At 43.8% G+C, this 17,674-nt stretch overlaps 1 protein-coding gene across 3 annotated transcripts in view; it reads left to right on the forward strand.

The window, feature by feature from the left end:
• Nucleotides 1-17,674, forward strand: part of PHKA2 (phosphorylase kinase regulatory subunit alpha 2) — a 187,671-nt gene that overhangs the window by 55,235 nt on the left and 114,762 nt on the right. For all 3 annotated transcript variants that reach the window (XM_082247709.1, XM_082247711.1, XM_082247710.1), the window contains exons 3-4: nucleotides 1,513-1,671; nucleotides 8,984-9,031. In XM_082247709.1, the coding sequence (XP_082103835.1) occupies nucleotides 1,513-1,671; nucleotides 8,984-9,031 (207 nt within the window). The remainder of the gene's footprint in view (nucleotides 1-1,512; nucleotides 1,672-8,983; nucleotides 9,032-17,674) is intronic.

Raw genomic sequence — 17,674 nt, forward strand, 5'->3', positions numbered from 1 at the left:
TCTGAGTACCGCAGTATGTACCGCAGGCCTAGTGCACATTCTGATTGCTGTAACATATTAAAAACTTGCCTTGTTGGGATGAATGATAATCTTGTGTGGTTTTCTATGCTTTCAAATCTGTAAAATGATGAAAACACAATAATAATGTAGAAAACAGAAAAAATGTTAGGGATGCACCGAATGTTCGGCGGCCGAACATTATTCGGCCGAAAATAGAAATAATAGCACTTTCGGTGTTCGGCCGAATAAGTCAAAAGGCCGAATAATTTTGTGCCGAATAATAGGGCTGAACGATAGTCGATATGATATTGACTATCGTTCGGTGGCCGTAGGCGATATTCATATCGCCGAGGTCACGATATTTACAGGGGGAAGGGACTCGGAGGAGGACAGGGGGACTCACAGACTTCCGTGAAGCCGGGACACTTCACCGGTGAGCATACATACATTACTCACTCGTGCACTGCAGCCCGCCCCACACATTCAGTGAGTCTTACTCTCCTCCCTAGTTTTTTCAATGGCACATTCAGGAAGCCAATCACGCCGTGATTAGCTGCACAGCGAACCAATCACGCGTGCCTGCACACCTGATTGGTTCCGCTGTGCCGCTACTCACGGCGTGATTGGCTTCCTGAATGTGCCATTGAAAAAACTAGGGAGGAGAGTAAGACTCACTGAATGTGTGGGGCGGGCTGCAGTGCACGAGTGAGTAATGTATGTATGCGGCTGTGCTCCTTTCCAGGCTCCTACTAGTCAACCTCCAGCCTCCTACTACCACCACTATGAGAGACTGTCTGTCACTGTATAATCTGATCGAGTCCACACTGACACTGACTGACTGTCACTGAGTAATTGATGTTACCACATTAACCCTGACCTGCCCAGTGCCCTGTATCTGCAATTAAAATTTACAAGGCTGCCTGCATGCTTCCTGATTTCCATTCCCAGCATCCTTCCCAATCCCTACAGTGTCACTAACATTAACCCTATGGTACAAGGCTGCAGTGTGCACTGAATCCCATTCCCTACAGTAATATTTAGGGAGAGAGAGACATGAGAGGACAAGAGAGAGAGAGAGGACAAGAGAGAGAGAGAGAGACATGAGAGGACAAGAGAGAGAGAGTAAGAGGACAAGAGAGAGAGAGAGAGAGACACGAGAGGACAAGAGAGAGGACAAAAAATTGGCAAAATAAATGGAAAAAATGCAAAACACCACGTTCGGTATTCGGCCTTCGGCCAAACATTTTATTATTATTCGGCTTCGGCCAAGAATTTCATTTCGGTGCATCCCTAAAAAATGTTATGTGAAAGCTTTTGAAATAATAACAAACTTGTGATGGTTTGAGATTTGATTTTAACTTGAATTTTTAAGATACTGTTTAGGCACAAATAACATTTCCGGATGTTTCCTATAACATATCTTCATGGTTTGAGTTTAGGTCCACTTTAGATGGCAATTAAACAGCAAGTTGTGTCTTAACTTTAATATATATTTTCTTTGTGTTTCCATAGAATCCAATCACTGGGCTGCTCCCTGCTAGTAATGAACAGAAAGATGCTTGGGTACGAGACAATTTGTACGGCATCCTGTCTGTGTGGGGTCTGGGGATGGCATACAGGAAGAATGCCGACCGGGATGAGGATAAAGCCAAAGCCTACGAACTAGAACAGGTACAACAGAAAAAAAAAATGACTCTGTAAACTTACCACTAATTTTGCATACAATGGAAAATTAATCCAATAGTTTATTCACAGATGGAATTAAATAGAAAGTCATAAAATCTAGTAGTAGTTATTATCCCTCTAAATATTTTATCAATTGGTATTACCTAGGTGACAGTTAGATTGGTAGTAATAGTTCCTACTACTGTATAAAACATACAAGCAGATTTGTTATAGAAGTCAATACCTGGAAGTAACATAGAGCAGCGCCAACATCCATTTCCTTTTTGTATATATCCATCTCATAGAAGCCACTCAGGTGGTTAGTCCTGGTGGGGACAGTCCATCAGATCCATAGCTCGAAACTACAAACCTTAATCAGTAGGTATTATATATTGTTATTATTTTGTAAGCAGTATTCTAAAAAAAAAATCTCAACAGAGACAAAAGCCTGTGCCAGAGATTCATTTACATGAATGATGTACGGTGCTTTGTGTTGATGTATTATTTGGAGTTTAGGAGATATATAAAGTTGTGTATTCGGTATGTATATTGCATTGTGAAAAGTCTCTGCAGATAACCCACCACTCTATAAATTTAAGTTTTTATTGCTTAGGTTTTAAGACATACACGAAAAATCTGATGCGATTCCCTCATCCGCACTCTCACTATAGATGGGGAAATCCTCCCCACTGTGTCTTTGTATTCTGATAGCAGGGAGACTTCCCTACCGCCAGAATACACTGATCAGTGCTGCAGTCTATGGCATGCAGTGCTAATCAAGTAGAAATTTTCCAACATGGATCGAAATTCAGCCAATCCCTGCAGAGCCAGCCAAATTTCGATCCCTGTATGGCCAGTTTTAGTTTATCATTCCTTCTAGCAATATTGAAAGATGTATTCTGCCAAGACTTTAGGCCGGTACACACGTACCGATTGTCGGCCGTAAATATTCGGCCAACGTCCGATCGGCCGATTGTCGGCTTGTTAGTATGATGCTTCCGACAACCGACTGCGACTTTTCGGCCGAACAGAATCTGATATGCAGGCTTTAAAATTTTTGTTGGCCAACACCAGAACGGCCGATTGTTCCTCAGTCAGTACAGAATTCGGCCGACAAACAGCAGATGAGCAAGACTGGGCATGCTCAGAGAAGAAAAAACACACGGAAAGTTAACCATCACATGACATCACTTCCGCAGTCGGCTGTTGTTGGCCGACAAAATTCGTGTGCAGTCTTTAGCACTTTTCAACCTACAGGACAGCACCAGACAAAAGATGGCCGATCGTTCGGTCGACAATCGGTGCGTGTGTACGGGGCTTTTGTGGGAACATTGTGCATTGAGCCAACAGTTGTAATCCTCTGGTTTGCTTGGTTGATGTAAGAGTAGTAAAAATGGACAGACTATAGGCTGATCACGGAAAGTTCTCAGAATTTTAAAGCAGATTAGCTTTTAACTGCTTTCAGAATTTTGAAGCAGATTAGATTTAAACTGCTATTATGGTTCACTGGGTATTTTTCCTTACTTCTTGTATCGGAGACACCACAGTTGGAATAACCTAAAGTGAAGGAGATCTGTCCCTTGTAAGGGTCATTGGAACTGCAATCTCCATTGGCATATTTTCCCTCCACTGCTCCAGTAAGAACTGTAAAATAAAAAATGTCCCCTTGTTCTCTATCCTGATGGCATTTGTCCCCAGGATAAAGTAAGGGTAATCTCACAGCAGACAGAATGATACGTGGGCACAACTCAAGGGCCTACGGCATGGGATTGTGGCTGCCACAGTCTTTAAATTTAAAAAAAAGGTGCTAGTCACGGGTACATGTTTCCTTCTGGAATATTCCTGCATATGTTTCTGGGGGGCTATATAAGGCCCCGCATGACTGAATCTCCCCGCAGTAGTCCTGGATCGACTTGGCGAGCTCCCCTCCCACCCTGTCATGGCACCATGTATGTGGTTTTGTTACACTTGGTTCAAGGGGGGACTTTGCTTATTTAATTATTCATGTTTTATCGCTCGAGTTCTATTCCCTTTATTTATGTTTTTAATTAATTTGATTTTAATACCAATAAAGGTGCCGCGGCCATTTAAATACCATTTTGCTGTATAGGTCTGGTTATTTTATCTAGTATTTTAACCACTAGACGACCGCCCGATGCAGATTTACTGCGGCAGGCAGCCGCTCCTGGGCGAACCGATGCAGCTCTACGTCGGTCGCGTGCAGGCAGCTAGGGGGCGAGCATATGTCAGGCGGCTCCGATTGCCGCATGACACTCTCGTTCTCTCCCCGCTTAGAGAAAAGGATGGACGGCTGATGTAAACACAGCCGTCCGTCCCTCTGCCTGCAATGATCATAGAGACCATGCAATCCTGCTATATAGGATCGCATGTCTTTGTGATCATTTCAAAAGCCCAACCCCCCACAGTTAGAATCACTCCCCTAGGCTTACATTTAACCGCTTGATCACCAACAATATTAACCCCTTCCCTGCCAGTGTCATTATTAGAGTAACAGTGCATATTTTTAGCACTGATTACTGTAGTAATGTCACTGGTACTCCCAAAAGTGTCAAAAATGTCAGTTAGGGGTCTGATCTGTCCTGCAAAACATCCCAGTTCGTCGCCATTACTAGTAAAAAAAAAAAAACAATAAAAAATTACCTAAATCTTTCCCGTAGATAGTAGACGCAATAACCTTTGCGCAAACCAATCAAAATATGATTATTGCGATTTTTTTTTTTTGCCAAAAATATGTAGCAGAAAACAAATTGGCCTAAAATGTTAAAAAATTTTGATTTTTAATTTTTTTTTTTTTTTGGGACGGTCATTTAGCAGAATGTGAAAAATATTGTTTTTTTTTTTTCAAGATTGTCGCTCTTTTTGTGTTTATAGCGCAAAAAATAAAAATCGCACAGGTGATCAAATACCACCAAAAGAAAGCTCTATTTGTTGGGAAAAAAGGACCTCGATTTCATTTGGGGTACAGTGTCGCACGACTGCGCAATTGTCCGTTAAAGTCACGCAGTGCCAAATCGCAAAAATAGGGCCTGGTCATTAAGCAGGAAAATCTTCGGTCCAGAATTGGTTAAGCATTAACCTTCCTAGCGGTATTCCCGAGTGTGACTCGGGGTAAGATTTTAGTGCCAAAAGCGGTAACCCCGAGTCACACTCGGGGTAGCGCTAAGAAGATCGCTGGATGCTGGAGGAGGTTTTACTTACCTTTTCTCCGTGATCCATCGAAGACTGCGGGCGGTGTGCGGCGGCGGAGCTCTCTCCCGATCGTCTGCGAGCCCCGACTTCCGTCTCCGGCGACGTGACGTCCGCCGGGGGGTGGAACCGGCGGCAAATTCGAATGTAAAATGCACCAAACACACTGATATCGTTCAAAATAAAATAAAATCACATTACATTGCCCCCCAGTGCCCTTTCCTGCAGTTTTACTGTACTTTTTATGTAAATATATGTATATATATATATATATACATATATATACAGTATATATATATATACGTATATATATACACATATACATATATATATATACACACACATAATATATATATATATATATATATATATATATATATATATATATATATATATATACATATATATTTATATATATATATATATATATATATATATATATATATATATGTATATATAAATATATATATATATGTGTATATATATATATATATATATATATATATATATATATATATATATATATATACACACGTAATTCTTGTGAATGAGCAGCCCAAACCAACTGTATACATTATATATATATATATATATATATATATATATATATATATATAATATGTATAATAAATGTATACAGTTGGTTTGGGCTGCTCATTCACAAGAATTACATGCTTTCAGCACCTAAAATAATGGTACCGCTTTCAGCACCTAAAATCCAAAAGAATCATACCGCCAGGGAGGTTAATAACTTGATGGTGAATGTGCGACCTACAATCCCATGTTTTCGGGGGGCAGCCCTGAGAATCTTAACACCTCCTAAACTCTATCCAAACCTAGAAAAAATTGGTTTGCATTCAGGATCTCTGGGAATGGGATCCTGGCTTGCTGTTATGCTGTCTGTGTTTGGCTTTAGGGTGTGAGTGTACTGGAGAAAAAATGTGCTAAGAAAATATGCACTGTGCGTGTCTGCTGTTATACTCAAATGGAAAAATAACTTTTAAATAATGTTTTTGCACTTCATTAAACGGCAATTCATAATTGGAATTGCTTGTGTGAATGTACCAGTACCATAGTTCAGTCACACAGATTTCTTAAATGAAAAAAAAAAGTAAAAAAAAAAAGAATCTGTAAATCTAAACCTCATGCTGGTTTTGGAAAAACTATTTTTTTGCTGAGAAAGAAAAATATTTCCATCCAAATCATCCCTATACATTGATAGAGTTTAAGAAAACATTATTGCATATCCTTACTTACTTGCTTCTATTCTGTAGATGCTGAGAAAGGCAATTTTAGTGCACTTGCTGCAATTTTTCATTATGAGTACTAAGTAGAAGAGATTATACAGCACAGCGTTAGTAGGATACTGTATATAATGTATAACACAGCACATCAAGTTCTAATTGCATCCCATTAAAGTATTATTTTACATACATGCAAACAGAAGGTTCTGACATCATGTAGTATAAGCAATAGAGTACAGATATATTTCTCTAGAGGCAGTGTTAATTTTGATGTCAAATTTCAATTTAGTTTTAGTCATAATCTTTTGACTAAAATGCCATTTAAGTCTTAGTTATATTTTAGTCTACTAAAATCTCCAATACATTTATTTAGACTAAAATTGAATAGGTTTAGTTAAGTTGTAATGGTTTTGCACAGAGCTGCCCCAAACCTCCTCTTTTGGGGTCCCCCATTGTCACTCTGGGCTTCTCCTCCTCTGGAGTCCTCCAACAGTGCTCCTGGCTCTTCCTCTTTGGTGAGTGCCCCTGTAGAAAACAACTTTATATGGGGGACACTTATGCAGGCTCACTCCCGAGCCGCCCTGTCTGCATCTGTTACACAGGCAGGGTAGCTCGGCCCTGCTCCCTCATCACAGGATTTGATTGACAGTAGTGGGATCCAATGGCTCTTCTGCTATCAATCTGCCCAGTGAGTAGGGAGAGAGCGTAGAAGCCACTGCTTTCATGCATAAAACTAGGTCAGGAATAATCTCAGGTTAGTATAAACGGGGAGGGGGGGGGGGTTGGGATTGTGTAACACAGAAGGTGTTTTTACCTTAAAATGATTGTAAAGTCCCGTTTTTTTTTTTTTTTTAAATAACCAACATATTATACTTACCTCCTCTGTGCAGTTGGTTTTGCACAGAGTAGCTGGGATCCTTCTCTTGTTGGGTGCCTCGTTGGTGCTCTTAGCCCCTCCCTCTCATCGAGTGCCCCCACAGCAAGCTGCTTGCTATGGGGGCACCCGAGCCGAGCTGCAGTTCCGTGTGTCCATTTAGACATGGAGCTGCTGTTTGGCCCTGCCCCCTCTCTCCCCTGATTGGCTAACTGACTTTGATTGACAGCCACAAGAGCCAATGGCGCAGCAGCTGTGTCTCAGCCAATCAGTAGGGAGAGTCCTGGATGGTCAAGGGACTCGTGAACATTGCTGGACAGAGAGGGAACACAGGTAAGTATTAAGGGGGTGCTGGGGAGGCTGCTACACACAGAAGGCTTTTTATCTTAATGCATAGGATACATTAAAGTGGTTGTTAAGCCACTACTAAAAAATAATCTAATACATTCTGTAATATAACACTAACTGCTCCTGTGCCTGTCTTATAGAAAAAAAATGCCGATCTGTACCTATATCAGAGCGGCAATCAACTGATCCCTCGGCTCTCTTCTCTGCCCGGCTGACAGCTCCAGTGGGCGGGGCCGAGCACTGCAGCTGACGTCAGCTGGGGAAGAGAGGAGAAAGAGAGCCGAGCGGTCACGTGATTGCTGGAAGCCACTCTGATATAGGTACAGATCGCATATTTTTCCTATAAGACAGGCACAGGAGCACTTAGTGTTATATTCCAGAGTGGATGGGATTTTTTTATGATAAATATGAAAGCAGCAGAAGTGGAGGGGTGGGGGGGCGCTGACACAGGGAGGGGAGGAGGGAGGAGGACACAGGAGACATAGAGCGGGGCTTCAGATGACAAAGGCACGTACACTGACCACGGTGTCAGTGTTTAGCAGCCATGATATACCGTGGTCAATATACAGGGGGGAGGGTAGAAACTGACAGGATCAGCCAGGTTTTTTAGGTGTTACAGGGGGCCAATTGACACAGCACAAGCGCTGTGCTGTATAATATGCTTTAAGGAAACAGTATGTGTTTTTTTTTTTTTTTAGGGTAACAAATGCTTTACGATAAAAAAGACCTTCTGCCTTTACCACTCCTTTAAACTATACTAGCAAAATGAACACTGTTATTTTTGTATTCTTCCACTGGCCAAATGTTGCTGCCATCTTCATTGTTAGCCGCATTCTTGCATCTAAAAATGTATTTAAAAAAATAATCTAAATCTATAGCAAGGCCATGGCTGCTATTAGCTTGTTTTACCCTTTGCCATGATTTTTGGGACACATTCTTGGCAGTCAAGGGGTTAAACACCTACACACATATATACCATTATGTATATTGAATTAAATACTTTTATTTACTTATAAAATAAAAGGAAAAAATTACTATTATATGGTATTTTAGAGCACCAGCAAGTACATATAGCAGGGGTCTTCAAACTATGGCCCTCTAGTTGTTCAGGAACTACAATTCCCATCATGCCTAGTCATGTCAAGTTACAATGCCTCATGGGATGTGTAGTTCCGTAACAGCTGGAGGGCCATAGTTTGAGGATCCCTGACATATAGGATATTCATATGTAATAATGTTTTTTTTTACAACTCTAAGCGCCGGTTCACACTACCGCGACGCTACTTCCCGGGGCGACCTCCGAGATCGCGGTGCGAGCAGCGCGCCACGACCTCGGAGCGGCCGCCACGGACTTCATAACATTGAAGTCTATGGCGGTCGCCTCCTGGTCGCCCCAAAGAAGCTCCGGACCCTTTTTCTAAGTCGGAGCGACTTGTGTCGCTCCTATTAGAACGGGTCCGCAGCTTCCCTATGGGAGGCGACCTGCGGCGACCTGTGAGGCGACCAGGTCGCCTCACAGGTCGCCTTAGTGTGAACGGGGGCTTACAATGCTGTTTATGGTGTTTACAGATGTGGAATTATTGTCATCCTATCTTATAATGGTCCACTGTTTATGTTTTAACGTATCCTTTGTTTGCCTTCACAGAGCGTAGTGAAGCTGATGCGTGGGGTTTTGCACTGCATGCTCAGACAGGTAACTTACTTCTGTTGTCTTCTGTTTTTGATGGTGTTTTGAAAATAACTGTTGCAGAAAAACTGAGAATACCTGTGATTTGCTATAGACCAGGCATCACTAAATGGCGGACCGCGGTCCGGATCCGGACCCAGTTAATGTCTCATCCAGACCCCTGCGGTCCCACCCTTTAGAGTCGTTCTGCCCACAGCCATCACCACTGCCAGTCTCACAGAGCCAACAGCTGGAGTCAGGAAAGCTATAGAAAGAGGGCGGGGGCTATCCAAGTTAACAAGCAGGTGATTGGTTGCGAGGATACGGGGCGGTCATTGCACAAACATGCGAAATCGGACCTCTGCTGGAAGAATATTTTACTGACTGGACCTTTTTAAATTTTAATTCAATACCACTGCTATAGACAAAACTTTTGTTTTTTATTTTGGATTGAGTAAAGAATGGTCATAACCTGTCAGATTTGTTTTCGCCATCATGTCCCATTGCAGAGATTTCTCTTCACTTCCTGTCCCATCGCCAAACAGGAACTGAGAGGAAATCCCTTTAAATTCAGGGAATTTCTTGGGGACCCCCAGGTCACCAGAACTACTGTCCCCATTGGAAGATTTCCCCTATATTAGATTTCTAGGGACAATTCCAAATTTGAGATTTTATTTTACTTTCACTTTCAATCATAATGGTTAACAGGACAAATAGACAGAATGAATCTCCTTAACGGGGGCAAAGACAGCAATAAAAACTGACAGGAGTTCTAATCCCTCTTTTTTTTGTGGTTTCTTATACAGGTACTTTAATATTAATGAAGTTTTGTTAAGAAAAATATATATACAGTGCTCAGCATAAATGAGTACACCCCTTTTGAAAAGTAAGATTTTAATCAATATCTCAATGAACACAAGAACAATTTCCAACCTTTTGACAAAACTGAGTTTTATAGAACATTTGTTTAGCTCATTACATGAAAGTAAGGTAAGTTATTTAACCACTTGCCGACCGCCCACAGTATATTTACTGCGGCAGTCAGCCCCTCACAGGCAAAGTGACCTAGGACTACGTCGCTAGCCTGTGAGGCTCTAGGGAGCGAGCGTGCGCTCGCTCACGGACCCTCCCCCCCGCGCGTGTGAGCGGCGGACCCGATGTCCGCCGCTCACTCGCGATCGTCGGTAACATCGGGAGAAAGGCAGGCTGCTAATGTAAACAAAGCCGCCTGTCATTCTCCCTTGTGTAACAGCAGGGATCATACGGTCCTGCTATGTAGGACCGTAGATCTCTGCTGTTACATCACAAGCCACATCCAATCACAGTTAGAAGCATGCCCCTAGGGACACACTTAACCCCTCCTTCTCAAATAAAGTTAACCCCTTCCCTGCCAGTGTCATTTTTACAGTAACAGTGCATATGTATAGCACTGATTACTGTAGTAATGTCACTGGTACCCCCAAAAGTGTCAAAAATGTCAGTCAAGGGTCCGATCTGTCCGCCGCAATGTCGCAGTCCCGCAAAAAAAATCGCAGATCACCGCCATTACTTGTTAAAAACAAAAACAATAAAAATGACAAAAATCTTTCCCTTAGTTAGTAAACGCAATAACTTTTGCGCAAACCAATCAAAATACGCTAATTGCGATTTTTTTTTACCAAACATATGTAGCAGAAAACAAATTGGCTTAAAATGTTAAAAAATTTCGATTTTTACATTTTTTTGGGGGAATTTCATATAAAAAAATGTGAAAAATATTGTTATTTTTGCAAAATTGTCGCTCTTTTTTTGTTTATAGCGCATGATCAAAAAATCGCACAGGTGATCAAATACCCCCAAAAGAAAGCTCTGTTTGTGGGAAAAGAAGGACGTCAATTTCATTTGGGTACAGCGTTGCACGACCGCGCAATTGTCCGTTAAAGTCACGCAGTGCTGAATCGCAAAATAGGCCCTGGTCGGGAAGGGGGTAAAATCTTCCGGGGCTTAAGTGGTTAACAGATTACAAAATCTTCAGCTTTACTCAAGTTTGTTGATGCAAAAATTAATACACCCCCACAACAAAAACTACTACATCTAGTATTTTGTATGACCTCCCTGATTTGTAAGGACAGCACCAAATCATCTAGGCATGGAATGAACATATTGCAACATCTATCTCCATTCTTCAAAAACGACCTCTTTTAGAGCCTGGATCCTGGATGGAGAGTGATGCTCAACTTGTCTCTTCAGAATTCCCCATAGGTGTTCGTTTTGGTTCAGATCAGGAGACATACTTGGCCACTGAATCACTTTCACCCTGTTTTTCTTAAGAATTGCAACAGTGGCCTTAGATCAGGGGTGGGGAAACTTTTTTCTGCCAAGGGCCATTTGGGTATTTATAAAATCATTCGGGGGCCGTACAAAATTATCAACTTAAAAATGTGCCGGTTATATTTGGTCAAACATTAACTCACCCCTAATGTGATGGCTGCAACTGCTTCTCTTTGGTGAGGTGTGTGATGTTAGCTGGTATTGATGATGTTGCTACTGGCAACTGGTTTTCCAGGTTTGCGTCGGTCAGTCTGGAGCGCAGTCGACTCTTTGTGGTGGTAAGTTTTGAAAAGAACTGCTGGCGGGTACAGCTGGCTGGTACTGCTTGTGGGTACAGCTGGGTGGTACTGCTGACTGGTAATGCTGTGGGTACTGCTGGCTCAGGCTGGTACTGTGCTGTGGGTACTGCTGGCTGGTACTGCTGGCTCAGCCTGGTACTGCTGTGGGTACTGCTGACTCAGGCTGGTACTGTGCTGTAGGTACTGCTGGCTGGTACTGCTGTGGCTACTGCTGGCTCAGGCTGGTACTGCTGTGGATACTGCTGTGGGTACTGCTGGCTAATATTGCTGTGGGTACTGCTGGCTCAGGCTGGTTCTGCTGGCTCAGGCGGGGTTCTGCTGGCTGGTACTGTGCTGTATGTACTGCTGGCTGGTACTGCTGTGGGTGCTGCTGGCTCTGGCTGATACTGATGTGGGTACTGCTGGCTCTGGCTGGTACTGCTGTGGGTACTGCTGGTTCTGCTGTGGGTATTGCTGGCTCTTAGTGCCCCCTTAATGCAGAGTGATTAGTGCCCCCTTAATGCAGAGTGATTGGTAGTGCCCCCCCCTTAATGCAGAGTGATTAGTGCCCCCCCTAATGCAGAGTGAATAATGGCCCCCTTAATGCAGAGTGATTAGTGGCCCTCTTAATGCAGAGTGAATAGTGGCCCCCTTAATGCAGAGTGAATAGTGGCCCCCTTAATGTAGAGTGAATAGTGGCCCCCTTAATGCAGAGTGATTAGTGGCCCCCTTAATGCAGAGTGATTAGTGGCCCCCTTAATGCAGAGTGATTAGTGGCCCCCTTAATGCAGAGTGATTAGTGGCCCTCTTAATGCAGAGTGAATAGTGGCCCCCTTAATGCAGAGTGAATAGTGCCCCCCTTAATGCAGAGTGATTAGTGCCCCCTTAATGCAGCGTGATTAATGCCCTCTTAATGCAGAGTGATTAGTGCCCCCTTAATGCAGAGTGATTAGTGCCCCCTTAATGCAGAGTGTCCACTACACTACACTGCCCACTACACTACACTACACTGCACTACACTTCCCACTGCACCACACTACACTGCCCACTACACTACACTACACTACACCGCCCACTACACTACACTGCCCCCTACACTGACCACTACACCGCCCACTACACTGCCCACTACCCTACACTACACTGCACTGCCCACTGCACTACACTGCCCACTACACTCCCCACTACATGGCACTGCCCACTACACTGCCCACTGCACTACACTGCCCACTGCACTGCACTGCCCACTGCACTACACTGCCCACTGCACTAACCATTACAGTACACTGTCCTACCTACAATATTCCTATACTGAACTACACAGCGTGACCCTAACTGCTCTCCCCTAACTCACTCTGTCTGGCTGTGTGGCTGCTGACTTACCTGAGATCCAGGCTTAAGGAGAGGAGGAGGAGAAGCCCTTCGCGGTTCACATTCAGATGCGGAGGCGGGACTCCAGGAGCATCCCGTGCGCATGTGCCATCCGGGATCTCAGACAGGCCAGGCCCCCTGCTGCCGCACATGCCGCTATTCGCCCAATAACAGGGCACAGCCTGACAGGGGACATGGCAGCCTGGAGCGCGGGGACACCATAGCGGAGTGACACACCGGCGCAGGATTTTGCCCCCCTAAATTTCGCACCCGGTGCCACCGGCCCCCCCGCACCCCCCACGCTACGCCACTGATGGTAGGGTCGATCCTGGGCGCCCCCGCCCAGGATCGGCCATGCAAAGCTGGGACAGTGTCCTCACCCAAGCACAGGGGGCCGGATGAGATGACTTGGCGGGCCGTAGGTTCCCCACCCCTGCCTTAGATGTATGTTTTGGATCATTGTCATGTTAGAAAAGTGCACACGGACCAAGGGCATAGAGGGATGATAGCATCTTCTCTTTCAATATAGAGCAGTACATCTGTGAATTCATGATATCATCAATGAAATGCAGCTCCCCGACACCAGCAGCACTAATGCAGCCCCACAGAAGGACACTGCCACCACCATGTTTCAGGGACCTTGCATTTTCTTTGTACTCCTCACCTTTGCGACACCATACAGTTTTGAAGCCATCAGTTCCAAAACATTTATCTTGGTCTTATAACTCCAGAGTCCCAGTCTTTTTCTTTTTTTAGCATGGGCCCTGGCAAATTCTAAGCTGGCTTGTTTGTGCATGGGCTTTAGGAGAGGCTACCTTCGTGAATGACACCCATGCATGCCATTCCTCTGCAGTGTACAGCGTATTGTGTCACGGGAAAAAGTCACCCCGGTTTAGCTTTCTATTTATTTAGCTAACCGTAGTAAACTTCCATGATCATTTTCTTCAACCTTTCCCAACCTGTCGAGGTGTTAACTTCCGTGGACGACCAGACGTCTGAGCTGTTTGCAGTTCCATCTTTGTTAAATTTTTATATTCTGCTATATCGTGACTGATAAGTTAAGCTTTGATGATCTTCTTGTAGCCTTCACTTTTCTAGTGTAAAGAAATGATTTTCTTCCTCAGGCCTTGTGACATTTCTCATCCATGTGGTGCCATTGCTGAAAAGCATGAAAATGGGAAGGGGTCTTCTTTGTTAAGTAATGCCCTTTTATAAATAACCGTCTGCTCGACACCTGTTTAACCACTTGCCAACAGCCCACAGTAATATTACTGTTGCAGTGCGGCTCCGCTGGGTCCAGTCACGTAGTACTACGTGACTGGAGGGGAAGGGGTTTCGGCAGCGGCAATTGCTGCCTTCCTCCCACGATCGTCCGGTAAACGGAGAGAAGACCCGCCTGCTTATGTAAACAAAGCAGGCGGATCTTCTGTGAGACAGTCAGGGACAGATCTGAAGTTTCAGCTAAGCTGAAACTGCGATCTGTCTGTGCCTGTCAGAGACCCCCCCCCCCCCCCCACCACACACAGTTAGTAAGCATACAGGCATTCATTAACCCCTTTGATGACCCACAGGGTTAACCCCTTCACTGCCAATGGCATTATTACAGTAAAAGTGCACATTTTTAGCACTGATTACTGTAGTAATGTCACTGATACCCCCAAAAATGTCAGTTAGGGTTCCGTTCTGTCCGTCGCAATGTCACAGTCCCGCTAAAAATCGCAGATTGCCGCCATTACTAGTAAAAAAAAAAAACAATAACAATGACTTAAATCTTTCACATAGATAGTAGACACAATAACTTTTGCGCAAACCATTCAAAATAAGCTTATTTCGATTTTATTTACCAAAAATATGTAGCAGAAATCAAATTGGCCTACAGTGTTAATTTTGATTTTTAATTATTTTATTTTTTTGGGGAATGTCCTAAAGCAGAATGTGAAAAATATTGTTTATTTTTAGCGCAAAAAATAAAAATCGCACAGGTGATCAAATACCGTCAAAAGAAAGCTCAATTTGTGGGAAAAAAAGGACATGAATTTTGTTTGGTTACAGTGTCATACGACTGCGCAATTGTCCGTTAAAGTAACGCAGTGCCGAATCGCAAAATAGGGCCTGGTCATTAAGGGGGCAAATCCTTCCGGGGCTGAAATGGTTAATGAATAATTAGACTCACCTATAGTGGAGTTCTTGTTAATTAGGATTTTGTTGTCTAAAATTTTGCTTTGTTCCTAAGACTTTTATTGGGGTGTATTCATTTTTGCAACATGGTCTTAAATTAATTTGTTCGAAAAAAATACTTTTTTGTGTGTGAATATTTTGAAGTATAGTGTCCCATAGTAAATGTTGATTCTGAAAGGAAAGTAAAGTTTTCTGGCAATTTGTTAGGGTGTACTCCTTTATAATGAGCACTGTATATATGCAATACACGAGCAAAGAGTACTGCTATTAAATGGTCCTATTAACCAGTTGACGACCACCCGCCGCACATTTACTGCGGCAAAGTGACGCGGCTGCGTGAATCGACGTACCACTATGTCGCTCCTGTCCGCAGGTAAGGGGCACGCGCCTGCCGACCCAGCAGTGATCATATTCATTCCACAACCAATCACTCATCAGGTCCAGGCCAGTGATTTATGGCTTGGACCTGCTGATCGGTTCTAGTGAATCACAGAACGTCCTGTGCCTGTGTAATGTAAACACAGGCACAGGAAATTTTGCAGTCTCCCCTCCTGGAGACCTTTTCGGTTCTAGCGAGCAAGGAGAGAGCATCAGACAGTGCACTGACACCAGTACACACAGGCATATATTTCACCCCCTGATCGCCCTCAGTTAACCCTTTCACACCCTGTCACAGTGTCACTATATACAGTGTACAGAGATTTTACTGATCACTGTATTAGTGTCACTGGTGACTTCATTTAGTGTGAGCAGAAGTTAGCAGTAGTTAGGGTCTGTCTCAGATAGGTATAGGGTACCTGCTATATATTCCCTAAGAAAGTTTTAACCCCCTGATCACCCTCAGTTAACCCCTTCACTGCCTTATCACAGTGTCCTGTTTACAGTGTACAGATCTTTTTTCTGATCACTGTATTAGTGTCACTGGTGACATCAGTTAGCGTCAGCGTTAGCGTCAATCCAGGATAGCGTCAGATTGCCCGCCACATATTCAGTAATACATTTTAACCCTTTGATTGCCAGTGACACTCACACACACTAAACACCTCCATTACTGGTATAGTGTCTGAACGGATCAATATCTTTGTTCAGATCAGAACTATACTAGCGTCCCCAATAGTATAGTATAGTGTTCCCAAAACGCAGCGTTAGCAGGATCAGCCCCGACACCTGCCAGCACCTGCGTTTAGCCCATCCGCTAAGCCCTCAAGAAGTGCAGTATCTTTATCAGTAGATTACTGTCACTTCCGATAAACTGCACACAAAACCGCAGCATTAGCAGAGTCAGGCCTGGTCTCTGCTAGCACAAGCAGTTACATTTTTTGGTAGCGGTTCAAACCGTCCTTGACAACCAGGTGCTTTTTTACTCGGTACCTATAAATTTATTGCCAATAAATTTCCAAACAGAGGTACAGTAGTACAGTAGTAAAGAGGCCTACACGATGTTGAGCATGATAGATGAGAGCGATGGGGAAGCCTCAGTATTCGAACCTGGAGTGAGCAGCTGCACCCTGACAGATAGCTCTGATGACATTGTGGTGGTCCTTGCTAAGGTCAGGCGTACCTGACTCCATTTCCAGGTTGCTGAGGTGCAACAATTGCATGGTTCTCGTATGCTGCAGAGTGTCTGTACTAGTGTCACTCAACCTCCTGATTAACTGGTGAGCACCAGCAGCCTTGTACATCCTGGTCGTAGACAAACCAGCACTGCAGTAACACTTGGTGATGTGGTGAGTCCCATGAGTGCAGTTCAAGCTGATGCAGTGGCTAGCACCAGTAGTGTCCCGCAGCCACCAAGAATTCAAAGACAGGCCTGTAGAGCCCATAGTGTCCTTCCTAAAGTGCTTGCAAACCCTCATTTCGAGCCCGCCACTTCTGCAGCGCCCGTACCTCCCCCATTCACTGGCCAACCCGGAATTCAGGTGTAAACAGATGATTTTACTCCCCTTTGTTTTTATGAGATGTTTTTTACGGAGGGTCTGTACAGATCTATTGTGGACTAAAGCAATTTATATGCCAATCAATTTATCGCCGCAAACCCAAATTCGATCCTTGCCAGAGAATTTGCATGGAAACATATCACTGTTTCCGAATTTAGAACTTTTCTGGGCCTATCTTTCATCATGGGCATTACTAAAAAGAGTGAGTTGCGGTCATATTGGTCCACTGACCCAATTCATCATATGCCCGTGTTCTTTGCTGCCATGGCCAGGACTAGATATTGGCAAATCTTGCGGTTCATGCATTTCAATGACAATGAACTCTGTCGTCCTTGGGGAGACCCTGGATATGACCGGCTCCACAAAATTCAGCCCCTCGTAAATCACTTAAACCAAACATTTGCAGCCTTTTATGCGCCCTAACAAGCTGTCTGCGTTGATGAGTCCCTAAATTAAGTTTTCAGATGTCCTCCCTGGTACCTCTATCCAAAAAGCACCCCAAGAAGATGTCATGTCTGTAGAAAACGCAGATATAGGTGTGACGCCCACTATTTTTGTCCCTCCTGACCTGGTCTCTGCATCGGGGACTGTTTCCA

Source organism: Pelophylax lessonae (assembly GCF_965119305.1).
Source record: "Pelophylax lessonae genome assembly, chromosome: 2".
Taxonomy (NCBI): Eukaryota; Metazoa; Chordata; class Amphibia; order Anura; family Ranidae; genus Pelophylax; species Pelophylax lessonae.